At 47.0% G+C, this 12,793-nt stretch overlaps 1 protein-coding gene across 1 annotated transcript in view; it reads right to left on the bottom strand.

Moving 5' to 3' along the window:
- The window catches only part of PTPN9 (protein tyrosine phosphatase non-receptor type 9), a 74,681-nt gene extending 71,684 nt beyond the window's left edge, over positions 1-2,997 (bottom strand). The window contains exon 1 of the mRNA XM_069457231.1: positions 2,846-2,997. Coding sequence (XP_069313332.1) covers positions 2,846-2,908 — 63 coding nt within the window. The 5' untranslated portion in view covers positions 2,909-2,997. The remainder of the gene's footprint in view (positions 1-2,845) is intronic.
- Positions 2,998-12,793: the final 9,796 nt, after the last annotated feature.

The raw sequence follows: 12,793 nt of genomic DNA, 5'->3' as shown, positions 1-12,793 counted from the left end.
GGCTGACGCCACAGTACTCTACTCAGGGCAGTAGAGTGAAACTCTGTCTCAAAATTAAAAAAAAGAAAAAGGATATGAGAGTAGCTTGGACTAGGGGGGTGGCAGTGGTATAGAGGGAAGCCAATGAATCCAAGACATATTCAGGAAAATCTGATAATACATTGTATGCAGGGGCCGAGCGATGACACGGTGTCCAAGACTTCTTGTTTTCTGATTTACATGACTACATAGAAGGTGATACCATCCAGAAAGGATCTACTCCAGAAATGTCTTTAAGGCAGTACACACACTCTGAAAAAGGCCTAAATGCACTTCATTTTTGACTAAAAATGTGTCAACCCGGTTTAATCCCCTACTTTACTTATGAAATAAGGTTCTAAAAGTTTTTTTTGCTACTTCCAAAAATCAAACTGACTCTCCAAAGTATAAGGATTTTCCAACACTGAAGAAATCTCAAAGACTCTGCAACAAGCTTTAAATTCAACTCCAAATGAGTTTTGAAATCGGTTTGAGCAATAGGGCAGCATTATGGAATGAAGGTGTCATTTCCCCTGAGGACCATTTTGAGACTAAAATGCATTTGCTGCTGTTTATATATTTTAAAGACACTTTAATAGTCTTAAGAGTACTCTTATGTGATATAAAACTAAAATATGGTACCAGACATTACTATAATTAGAACTAAGCTGCTTTTATGTTTGTTTCAATATTTTGAAATACCTGTAGAAAATAAGGCATTTTGTAGGGAAAAAAAAGGTATAATTTTTAAAAAACACAAAATCTCTTGACCTTAATTATTTTACTGTTTCCATCTAGTCCTCGTTAATGCCCATCACATTCATTTGACTATAAATGAATGGTTTATAGTCAAATAAACCCCCGGTTTTTACTAGTTAAGTAACACAACTCTATATATGTATACACATTATGTACAGAGTAAAGCCAACACTTTGTCAGTACTATCAATACCTTAATATTTACTTTCCCTGGTTTTATTTATTTGAGACAGAGTCTCACTCTGTTGCCCAGGCTAGAGTGCCATGGTGTCAGCCTAGCTCACAGCAACCTCAAACTCCTGGGCTCAAGCGATCCTCCTGTCTCAGCCTCCCAAGTAGCTGGGACTATAGGCATGCGCCACCATGCCTGGCTAATTTTTTCTATTTTTAGTTGTTTGGCTAATTTCTATTTTTAGTAGAGACACGGTCTTGCTCTTGCTCAGGCTGGTCTCGAACTCCTGAGCTCAAGCAATCCTCCCACCTCAGCCTCCCAGAGTGCTAGGATTACAGGCGTGAGCCACCACGCCTGGTCCTTTCCCTGCTTTTAAATTTTAAATTTGCAACCTAATGCCATTTTCATAAAATACTGATGCCTTTAACTCTTAGACACAGAAACTTCAAATCTGATTGACCCAAAGAAAAAAGGATCAAAGATTTACTCTTGTAAAATCAACCTAATACATCATACTGGAGTATTTCCTAATTCTGGCAGGATGGGCTCCTTGGCCACCTACTTGCACTAGGATCTGACTAGCATTTTATTAACATCCAACTGCAGTTACCAGGACATTACCATTGCTTGTACAAAGCAGAATTCTTTCAATTTTTTTTTTCCCATGCTGATTTTACCTCAAGGCTTCAAAAGGCAAGACTGCAGCTTGCCTTTTGAAGATATTAAAAATGTCATCTCTACAAATGAGGAGAAAAGTCAAGAGCTTTTTGAAAATCAGGTCTTAAACAAGCCCACTAACCAATAAGTTTGTAAAACCAGATTGTCTTCACACTAGAGACTGCTAGCAAATGTGGTCCTTGGGAAAAAGGGGTGGAGAGGTTGAAATGGATTACCAGCACGGTTCATCTTTTTTTTTTTTTTTTCCACATTTTTAATTTTTTTTTTTTTTTAACATGGAATCAGACCGTGGCTATATTTGAGCATAGCAATGGCTGGGTATGGGCAATGCCAAGGAATAAACAGCGAAAAGCCCTTAGGGTTCCCAATCTCAGCCAGAGGACTTTGCTGTCTTCCTCAGAAGGAGTGGTCCATGTTTCCACGGCTGGAATGCGGGGGAGGGAAAGTTATAAGGGCCCTGGGCTTTTCCCTTACCCAACCCCCCAAAATGACACCGCAAACCACTTCCTTCTGGGAACTAAAGGTCGTAAGCTTTAAGGGACAATGTAAGCTTCGGAAAGATGGAGATAGGCAGATGAGATGGGGGTAGGGAAGTGACAGTGAAGAGATGCGCCTAGTCTGGGATAGCTGAATAGGGAGGTCAAGGCCAGGGACTTCAGGAGCATGAGAAGGGCCGGATCTTCCAGAATCTGCCCAAGTAGGCCTGCCACAGCCCCCCGAGAAACCCGAGGGGCTCATCTGAAAATCTAGGACATCCATGTATCCAGTGCTATCCCCGCTCTCCTCGGGAAGGGAGATAATCCCCATGGGAACCCTTCCCCCCAAACTGGGGCTTTTCTTGTCCTTAAAAAACCCTTATGCAAAACATTTATAAAGGAGTGGAAGGACCGGGGGCAAGTAGCGGTTTTGCAAACGTCGGGGGCGCAGGCTCCCCGTTCGAGGAACTTTACCGCTGGAATGGGGCGTGGGAAGAGGGCAGTCCGAGGCCCGCGAGCCTCGCCCGCCGACGGGGCTTGGAGCAGCCGGGTGCCGCGGAGCCCCCAGCGGAGGGCATGACGGCCTGGGGCGCGGTCGCCGCCGAAGGCCAGCCTGCGGGCCCGGCGCGGGAGCGGGGGCGCTGCGGCCCCCGGGCTGCGAATAGCCTGGCCTCGGGAGGCAGAGGCCGGCCTAGGCCTCGGGGGCCCGGACACACCCACCGCGCGACCGCGGCCCCGCTTACCTGCTCCTCCTCCAGGGTCAGCTCCGGCGCCATGTCGGGCCGGGGTGCGGTCGCGGGCTCCATCCCGCCGCCGCCGCCGCCGCCGCCGCCGCCGCCGCCGCCGCCGCCCGGCGGGCAGAACTCGCTCCGGCCCCGGCGCGCTCGGCCTCCGCTTCCGCGTCCCCCGCCTCAGCAGCCCGAGGCCGGCTTGCGCATGGTCGGGCCGGCGAGGCCCGGCGCCCGCGGCGGCTGCGAACGCCGCTTCTGCTTCCTTAAGAAAAATCTCTCCGAACTGTCGCTCTCTTCCGGGAGGAAATCCCTTTTTATTTTCTTCGCTCCTTTCCTCACGCTCCCCCTCCTCTCCCGGGGGAAAAAAAGAAGTGCAGGCGAGGAGCTGTTAGCCGCCCGGAATTAAAAAAGAGACTATGAAACCAAGAACTTGCAGAGCCCAGGGCGAAGGGCCGCAGCCGCAAGCGCCCGTTCCCGAAGGCCGCCGGCCTCCGCCGCGCCCGGCCGCCTCGGCCCCGCTCCCGCTCCTCCGGGACGTGACGGCGCCGCGGGGCCGCCCAGTCTGGCCGTCCTCGGGGCTGCGGGCCCTGCGACCCGCGCGGCGGCCTCTCGCCCGGTTCCTCAGGAGCGGCCGCAGCGAGAGGGAGGGAGGGAGGAAAAGGAGCCCCTCTCCCGGCTCACCGCCAACGCTGCGGCCGCGCGGCGTCCGCCCGAGCCCCCCGCGGCTCCATTGAGTAACTGTGCGTCTCATTCACAAACAGGCGGCGACGCGGGCCCGGCAGCCGGAGACGCCGTCCGGGAGGGGGAGACAGCGAGGAGCCCGGAGGGGGAGGGGCTGCGGGCTGGACCGAGGGCCACTCTGGACCGCGGGAGGGGGAAAAGGGGAGAGAACGGGAGAAAGGAGGGTGCGTTTTGTAAGGTTAAGATCCATGGAAAAGGACGAGAATGCATTCTTTTGCAAATTGTCTGCTGAGTGGCACCTCTCCTGGGGTTAGCTTGCCGCTACCACCTACGTGTGAGGAACCCACTATCCTCATCGGTTTCCTAGTCACTTGCAGACTGAAAGACCCTGGAAAGGCTGCCTGCAAGGTCTGGGGTGCTCAGGTGGAAGGAACTAACGCAGCTAATCGCGGCTCTCTGTCTCTCTCCCTCCCTACAGGCTGTATTCTGTAGTCCATCGCCGGTGTAGCTAATTTTAATCCGCACAAAAACGACATCCGATTTCAAACCTCATTCAGGAATCACTCAGCCTTTGCAAACCTTTGATTCTCACTCGGGCAAGCACAGCAAAGAGCTTGGGGGTTTCACAGGGTTCAGGATACAGGGTACAGTCTTGGAGTCAGTTTGGGGGGATAGTGGGGCACAGGGAAGGCAGAGCTGGGTCTGGTATGTTTTTGCATCATTTCAAACCAAAGATAAATATTCCAAAATGGACCCAACGAACAAGATAGTGCCACAGCTAGTCCTAAAGCTGAAGCCCTGAAACTTGCCCAGAGAGACCCAAGGGAGGAGTCTTCAGACAACTGAGAATGCTGTGGCTTCTAGGATTTTTTTTTTTTTTTTTTTTTTTTTTTTTTTTTTTTTTTTTTTTTTGAGACTGAGTCTCGCTCTGTTGCCTGGACTAGAGTGCAGTGGCATCATCACAGCTCACTGCAACCTCCAACTCCTGGCCTCAAACCATCCTCCTACCTCAGCCTCTCCAGTAGCTGGGACTTACAGGTGCATGCCACCACACCATGCCGGGCTAATTTTTTTTTTTTTTTCTGTTTTTTTTCTAGAGATGGGATCTCCCTCTTGTTCAGACTGGTCTCCATGCAATTCCTGGCCTCAAGCAATCCTCCCTGCTGGGTCTCCCAAAGTGCCAGGATTACAAGTGTGAGCCACCACGCCTGGCCTCATTCTAGGATTTTAAAAGCAACCTCTGACCTCACCTCATTTCTGCATCAATGCAACAGGAACTTCAGGCTGCACTTGGTGAGAATCAGAGAAAATACCCCTGGTGTTTGAGCCCATATCTCAAGTAGGTTATTTTCTCCTTTGCACCAATAAGGCTGACTCTAGGTTGGGTTCATCACCCATATGGGAGTTACAGTTTCAGAATTACAACCAGACTCTCCTCTGAAAGACAGTCTATTTATTTAACAAGTATATTTATATGCCAGGCACTGGGCTATGCACCTGAGTTATGACAATGAAGAGTGGTCTCTTTCATATGTAAGGATATGTAATAATACCTGTCTCTAAAAAATAAAGAAAGAATTTTTTAGCCTGGCCCACTGGCTCCTCGCACTGGCAGTCCCAGCTGCTCGGGAGGCTGAGGCAGAAAGGATCACTTGAACCCAGGAGTTCAAGACCAGCCTGAGCAACATGGTAGGACCCTATCTCTACAAAAAATAGAAAAGTTAGCTGGGCATGGTGGCACAGGACCTATAGTCGCAGCTACTCAGGAGGCTGGGGCAGGAGGATCACTTGAGCCCAGGAGTTCGAGGCTGCAGTGAGCTATGATGTTGCCATTGCACTTTAGCCCAGGCAACAGAGGAAGACTGTCTCAAAAAAAAAAAAAAAAAGGAAATGGCAGAACCCGAATAGTACAAGGCACTGATTGGATTGGAGACAAGAAAGGATGGAATCTCTAAACTCACTATTTACACTTTTATACTTGTTTTGCCCAGTGATCCTCAGGACACCAGGGGTCAGTGATTTATCCAAAGTCACACAACTGATTATTAACAGTATTGAGCTAGCACTTGAACCCAGGCATTCTAACTCCCACTCCAGAAATCAAGTGAGGAGAATTAATAAAGGAAGCTATGCAACTGAGAGAGCTAAGAGAGAGAACGCAGCAGTGTTTTCAGAGGCACAGCTGTATGTGTGGGCGTGTGGGTGTGTTAAGGGAAGAGTGCTCCGGAACTGTTGCCTACCACAGTCTTAACAGGACAATGTTTGGAAATTTCTGAGCACAGACATGGGTAAGAAAACTAAGTACAGAGCAGCTGGCTTGCTTTGCTGTGAGAGGTAAATCTTAGGAGAACCAGAGTAGAAACACAGCCACCTGGCTTGCCTTTAACTGCAGGCTTGAGCCAACACAATTACGTATGGTACCGTCATCCTGCTCAGTCAAATCTTAGAGACTGCAGAATGGTTAGTAATAGCAAAAGACTGGAAACAACATAATGACCCAGCAGTAGGAAACTCAGTAAATAAATTATAGTACACGAGTAAAACTGAAATAACAAGTTGACATTTATTGTGTCCTTACACTTCCCCCAGACACTGTTCTAAATGACTTTCGTTTATCTGCTCTTACCATAACAGTATGAGATGGCAAGTGAAATTATGAACCTTATTTTACAAAAACTATAGGTAGATCCATAAGTACTGACATAGCCTCCTTGCATTTTGAATGCTTGACTGCAGGGCCTGGGAGGGGAGGTGGGGAGGAGTTGAGGGAGTGTAGGTGACAGACAGAATCACATTTTTATTAAATTAACATGAACTGAAATCTGAAAATGGAAAATAAATTACAAAGAGGGAACTCTTTGGGGGAGGGGTGTATGGTTTGTACTTTTGTTTTTTGTTTTCAAAGCATAGGTTTCAGATCTATGTCTAGAAAGCTTATCTACCCCTCTCCCCACCTTCTTCACCAGACAAATCTGACTCATCATTAGGGAGTCAGCTAAAAAGTCACTTCCCCAGCAAGATCTTCCCTGACTGCTCCCTAAACCAAATTAGACTCCCTGTTAATCTCTCTCACGGCACCCTCTTATTTATTCAGGAGAGTTGATCACAGTTTGTAATTGTGCACTTGTTTCTATGTACATTGGCCTAGTGTTTGTGTGCCCTACTAGACTGTAAACTTCAGGAAGGTAAGAGCCACATCTGTCCTGTTGGCCCCTGAACACCCATCCAGTGCCTAGAGCCTAGTACATAGTAGGCAAGCCCTTAGTAAATGTGTGTTGAATGACTGAATCAAGGAAGATGGCCACTTTAACTCTGAGACCACTGTCCTTTTTTCTACTCCCTTTTTTATATTTGTTCAGATTTAAGAATAGAGATAGCTGCAAAGCTGGATTTGGAATTTTATAAGCTTTCCCCCCAAAACACCTTTACTTCTAAAATTCAAAGTTCCTTTGAAACATTGCTCCAAAATATCTACTGCCTATGAAAGAGACACGTGTTGTGCTGTACAGATGCTTTCACTAGATCCAAAAGATCCAAAAACAAATTCTTAATGCCATTTTTCTAAAAGACAGACATAGAAAATAAGGTCATACTACTAAAAACTGTCTAGAGTAAAACATTTTTTTCTTGTTTTTCTTGATTATAGACCAAATCTATAATCACTAGGATAGCTGAAGGTGAGCTCTGTAAGGAAGGTGAGAAATCTATAGGTTACATTCCCCCCATTACCCAAGGGACTATTCTTTACATATTGCTGCCTTTTTTTTTTTTTTTTTTTTTTTTTGTTGAGACAGAGTCTCACTTTGTTGCCCAGGCTAGAGTGAGTGCCGTGGCGTCAGCTTAGCTCACAGCAACCTCAGACTCCTTGGCTTAAGCGATCCTACTGCCTCAGCCTCCCGAGTAGCTGGGACTACAGGCATGCGCCACTATGCCCGGCTAATTTTTTCTATATAGATTTTTAGTTGTCCATATAATGTCTTTCTATTTTTAGTAGAGACGGGGTCTCGCTCAGGCTGGTCTCGAACTCCTGACCTTGAGCAATCCACCCGCCTCGGCCTCCCAGAGTGCTAGGATTACAGGCGTGAGCCACCGCGCCCGGCCCTTTTTTTTTTTTTTTTTAAAGTAAAATGTGATCTGGCTCTTTCCTCAAAAACCATTTTCTTATCTGACATTCCTACCAACCAGTCCCACAAGTTAATCAGTCACTATTTTATGTTACTCCTATACCTGGTACCTGTACCTAGAGTTCACCTAACACTCTGAATTACAGTTATTTGCTTCCTTATCTCTCTGTCCCACTAGACCATGAGCTCCTTGAGGGAAGGGGCCAAGTCTTACTCATTGCTCCCTTTATAGAACCTAGCACAATATACAGCGCAGTGGGTGGTGCTTACTGTTTGCTGAATGAATGGCTTGGTCCTTTATTACCACACAAAGTCCAATTCTTGCCAAAGACCAGACAGGTTTGGTTACCTTGGCTACTTAGTTGCCTGTGAAAAAATATTCAGTATAAGAGGTACTATTTGAGTTACATTGTTCTCACTCACTTTATGTGTTAATGGCAGGCCAGAACAGAATGGATAAATTAAGTCCACAGATAGACCTTATTTGAGTCAGTTTCAACTTCCTCCCTTATAAAAGCTTTTGTTAAAGTTGCCAATGAAGTGGGGTACAATGGCTGGCACCTGTAATCCCAGCAACTCAAGAGGCTGAGGCAGGAGGATTGAGACTAGCCAGGAGTTTGAGAGTAGCCTGGGTAACATAGCAAGACCCTCATCTCTTAAAAAATAAATAAGAAAAATTAGCCAGGCATGGTAGCATGCTACTGCAGTCCCAGCTACTTAGGAGGCAAAGGTGGGAGGATAGTTTGAGCCCAGGAGTTCAAGGCTGCAGTGAGCTATGATCCTGCCACTGTACTCCAGCCTGGGTGACAGAGAGAGACCATATCTCTTTAAAAAAAAAAAAAAAAAAAAAAAGTTGCCAATGAGAAGCAGAACTGACAGATTTTAGTTCCATTTTTTTATTTCCTAAGTCTGACTGTAGAGAAGACCTGAAGGGCAGAAGCAGAGGGCGAGACGGAGGGCCGGAAGGACTGCTATCCCCCTGGGAGGGAGGAAGGGAGGGAGTTAGCTACAAATGCTAGTGGATCTATGTGAGGCCCAAGCGAGAAGAGCTCTCTAGCTTTCAAAATTCCCCTCTTCAGGTTCCCCACTGTCCCTCAAAATGGGGGGCACGCCTCTGGGCTAAACCCAATAGTGAGGCCCACCTCCCAGCTTCCCAAGCTGCCTTTGGTCACTTTTCTGCCTCCTCAAAAGAGACACAAAAATCAGCCTTTCAAAAAAGTTACCATCTGGCCGGGTGCGGTGGCTCACGCCTGTAATCCTAGCACTCTGGGAGGCCGAGGTGGGCGGATCGTTTGAGCTCAGGAGTTCGCAGCCTGAGCAAGAGCGAGACCCCATCTCTACTAAAAATAGAAAGAAATTATATGGACAGCTAAAAATATATATAGAAATAATTAGCCCGGCATGGTGGCGCATGCCTGTAGTCCCAGCTACTCGGGAGGCTGAGACAGGAGGATCGCTTGAGCTCAGGAGTTTGAGGTTGCTGTGAGCTAGGCTGACACCACGGCACTCAGTCTAGCCTGGGCAACAGAGTGAGACTCTGTCTCAAAAAAAAAAAAAAGTTACCATCATTTGGAATGAATGTGAGAAACAAATGCTCAGATACTACATTAGGGGACTCTGTCCTTTCCTTCATACATCTGCTGCCTGAGGCCATTCTTAATTCACCTGCTCTACTGCCAGCCTCCCAGGTCTCCCAGGCCCTCTGTGCCTTGGCCTTGACATTGGATGGTGGACCCTTTGGGTAGTGGGGATGAGGCACAGTCAAGTCAAGGCCCAATACCAAACCTCTCAGTACTTGCCACTTTGGTGGGCAAACGAAATGATAAAACTGCAATCTGGCTCTTCTTTGGCATAAAGATTGGGTATGATCACAGAATCCCAAGCAGGGTGGGACTCACATGGCTCATGCTACCAAAGCAAGCAGGCTCCTCAAGCTAAAATCTCAAGACTTTTGTCTACTTTCCTCGCTCTGAGTATCAGAAGACATCAAACAAAAGACCACATTTGCTTAAAAAAATTATATTGTTGGCTGGTCTGAAGGTAGTGAGTTATTTCACTTGATTGTTCACAGTCAGTTACAGATCAAACTCCTAGGTCTACTACTGTCCCCTCTTCTCATTACTGCACTTGACTAGTCTTACAAAAAAAAAAATTATATTGTGAGGCCTGGAGCTGTGGTGGCTCACACCTTTAGTCCTTTGGGAGGCCAAAGCAGGAGGATTGCTTGAGGCCAGGAGTTTGAGACCAGCCTGAGCAAGAATGAGACCCTGTTTCTACAAAAAATAGAAAAATTAGCCAGGCATATGGTGGCATGCATCTGTAGTCTCAGCTACTTGGGAGGCTGAGGCAGGAGGATCGCTTGAGCCCAGGAGTTTGAGGTTGCTGTGAGCTAGGCTGATACCACAGCACTCTAGCATGGCCAACAGAGTGAGACTCTGTCTAAAAAAAATAAAAAATAAATAACTGTTGATTGAGTGAATGAAGAAATGATCAGCCTGAATGAGAATGCAGTCTAGAGGAGAGCCCCTCCTCCCCTCTGCTGGACAGAGAGACCCTGGTGAGAAGGCTGAATGGAGGTAGGTGGCTGATTGATAACAGGTGATTGGATATGCTACAGACTTCTAAGAACAAGAACTATATTTAGTTCTGTGACTGCAACTAAAAGGATAGCCTAAAAACTCACTACATACATTGGAGGAGGGTAAGAAACAATCTAGGATTACAGGCATGAGCCACCACGCCCGGCCAATCAACAGTTATTGATGCATAAGTGCCAAGCGTAATGCCACGCACTGGGGATCTAAAGATGAGTAAGACCAGGCTCCTGACCTCATGGAACTTGTTAACTAACGGAAGAAGTGAATTTAACCTTGCCCAGAGAGAAGGCTGGCCTTTGCTCTTGGCTCCTGGGAGGTAACCTCTAAGCCCTTGGAATGTCCTGCCTGATAAAAGTATCTTTGTTTGCCTGGGGACAGGCCTCAGGCCACACTGGATAGTCTGAACAGTGTGACTGAGGCTGGGGTCTTTGGGCTATACCGGATAGTCTCACAATGTGATGGAGGAGGGGGGTACTTTGGATCACACTTTATCAGCTAGACTTATGGAGGAGAGGCTGCAGACTGAGGTCAGTCACAAGGGCAAACAACCAGGTCTCTGTGACCAAGCCCCAACAAAAACTTCGGACACTAAGGCTCAGGTGAGATTCCCTGGTCGGTGATACTCTGTGAGTATAGTTACCGGGAAAATTAACTCTGTCCATGATTCTACTGGAAAAGAACAAGTGAAAGCTCTGTGTTTGGAACTTTCCTGGATTCTGCCCACTGCGTCTCTACCCTTGGCCGATTTTACTCTGTAATAAACTGTGCCCGTGACTATGACAGCTTTCAATGAGGACTGTGAGTCCTTCTGGTGAATTATCTAATCTGAGGATAGTCTTAGGGGCCCCCAAACTTGCAACTGGTGTCAGAAGTGAGGCTGGTCTTGTGGACTAGTCCCTAAATTTGGGAAATAGACATGTAAATAAATTACTGTGATCAAACATCGTAATCACTGTAACAGCTGGCTGTATGGATGGGGAGCACATGAAGATGAGAATGGCTATTCTGCCTGCAGAGGAAAAGGTTCAAACAGGTGTCTCTCGAATGGAGTCTTTCAAAGATGACTATGTATATTCACTCAGTGAATGCAGTCAGAATGTAAAAGGATGGTGTGGGAAAGAAGTAGGAGACAGATGTGTTTGTATAGGGCACTGTAAAGCAGCATTGCTGAAAAGTGGGCAGCAAAGGAAGCAGGGTACTTTATAAGGCTGGAGAGATACGCTAAAGCCAGGTCATGAAGAAGCTGTACAGCAGGCCGAGAAGTTTCACATGTGTCTTGTAGGCAATTGAACATCCTTGAAGTAGCAAGATCAGATTTGTATTTTTAGAAAGGATTACTTTCCCATGGCAGGGGTGGATTGGAGGAGGGAAACAATAGTGGCAGGCAAACTAGGTAGGAGGCTCTGGCAGTACCCCAGGAGAGAGATGATGAAGGCCTGAATTAAGGCCTTAGGCTGTAGAGGAAACGGAGAAGAGAGTGGTAGGTATTAAAGGACATGGTGACTCAGTAGCTGTGAAAGGTAAGAAATGGACAGGAATCATCAGAATGATGATTCTTAGGTTTATAGCTTGGGTGACTAAGTGCCATTAACAAGGACAAGGATCCCAGGAAGAACATGACTGAGGGGAGCTGAGGGGGAGAGTCAGAGTTCAGTTTGGGACATGCTGAGTTTGAGGTGACTGGGAGATGACCGTTAAGTAGATAGATACACAGGCCTGAAGGGAAGGCGTCAGCACATAGATGGCAGCTGAAGTCGGGTGAGAGAAAGCCTGGGAAACATCCCTAGAAATATTCCCTTAGATCTGGAAAACAGGAGACTACTGGTTCCTTGATGAGAGCACTTGAAATGGTGGGAACAGAAGTCAGATTTCAGTGGGTAGGCCAGGCGCGGTGGCTCACGCCTGTAATCCTAGCATCCTGGGAGGCCGAAGCGAGAGGATCGCTTGAGGTCAGGAGTTCAAGACCAGCCTGAGCAAGAATAAGACCCTGTTTCTACTAAAAACATAGAAAGTTAGCTGGACATGGTGGTGTGGCCCTGTAGTCAGTCCTTGCTGCTAGGGAGGCTGAGGCAGGAGGATCGTTTGAGCCCAGGAGTTTGAGGTTGCTGTGAGCTAGGCTGATACCACTGCACTCTAGCCTGGGCAACAGAGCCAGACTCTGTCTCAAAAAATAAAAAAGATTTCAGTGGTAAGTGGATAGACAATGAATGAGAAGTGAGCAAGAGGAGAAACAGCAAATGTAGATTACTCACGGCCAAATACACATGTTGACACAAAAATCTTCCATTGTAGGCATTGGAACCCAGCATGACTTTTCTGAGCTAACATTAAAATAACCAAGACTCTAAGCAACATAGCAAGACCTCGTCTCTGAAAAAATTTTAAAAAATCAGTAGAGCATGGTGGCACATGTTTGTAGTCCCAGCTACTTGGGAGCTTGAGGATCACTGGACCCAGGAATTCAAGGCTGCAATGAGCTGTGATTGTACCTGTGAGTGGCCACTGCACTCCAGACTGGGTGACATAGCAAAAACCCATCTCTTAAATACAAACAAACA

Source organism: Eulemur rufifrons, chromosome 2 (assembly GCF_041146395.1).
Source record: "Eulemur rufifrons isolate Redbay chromosome 2, OSU_ERuf_1, whole genome shotgun sequence".
Lineage (NCBI taxonomy): Eukaryota > Metazoa > Chordata > Mammalia > Primates > Lemuridae > Eulemur > Eulemur rufifrons.
The sequence above is the reverse complement of the archived record's forward strand: the minus strand, read 5'-3'. Positions and strand labels throughout refer to the sequence as shown.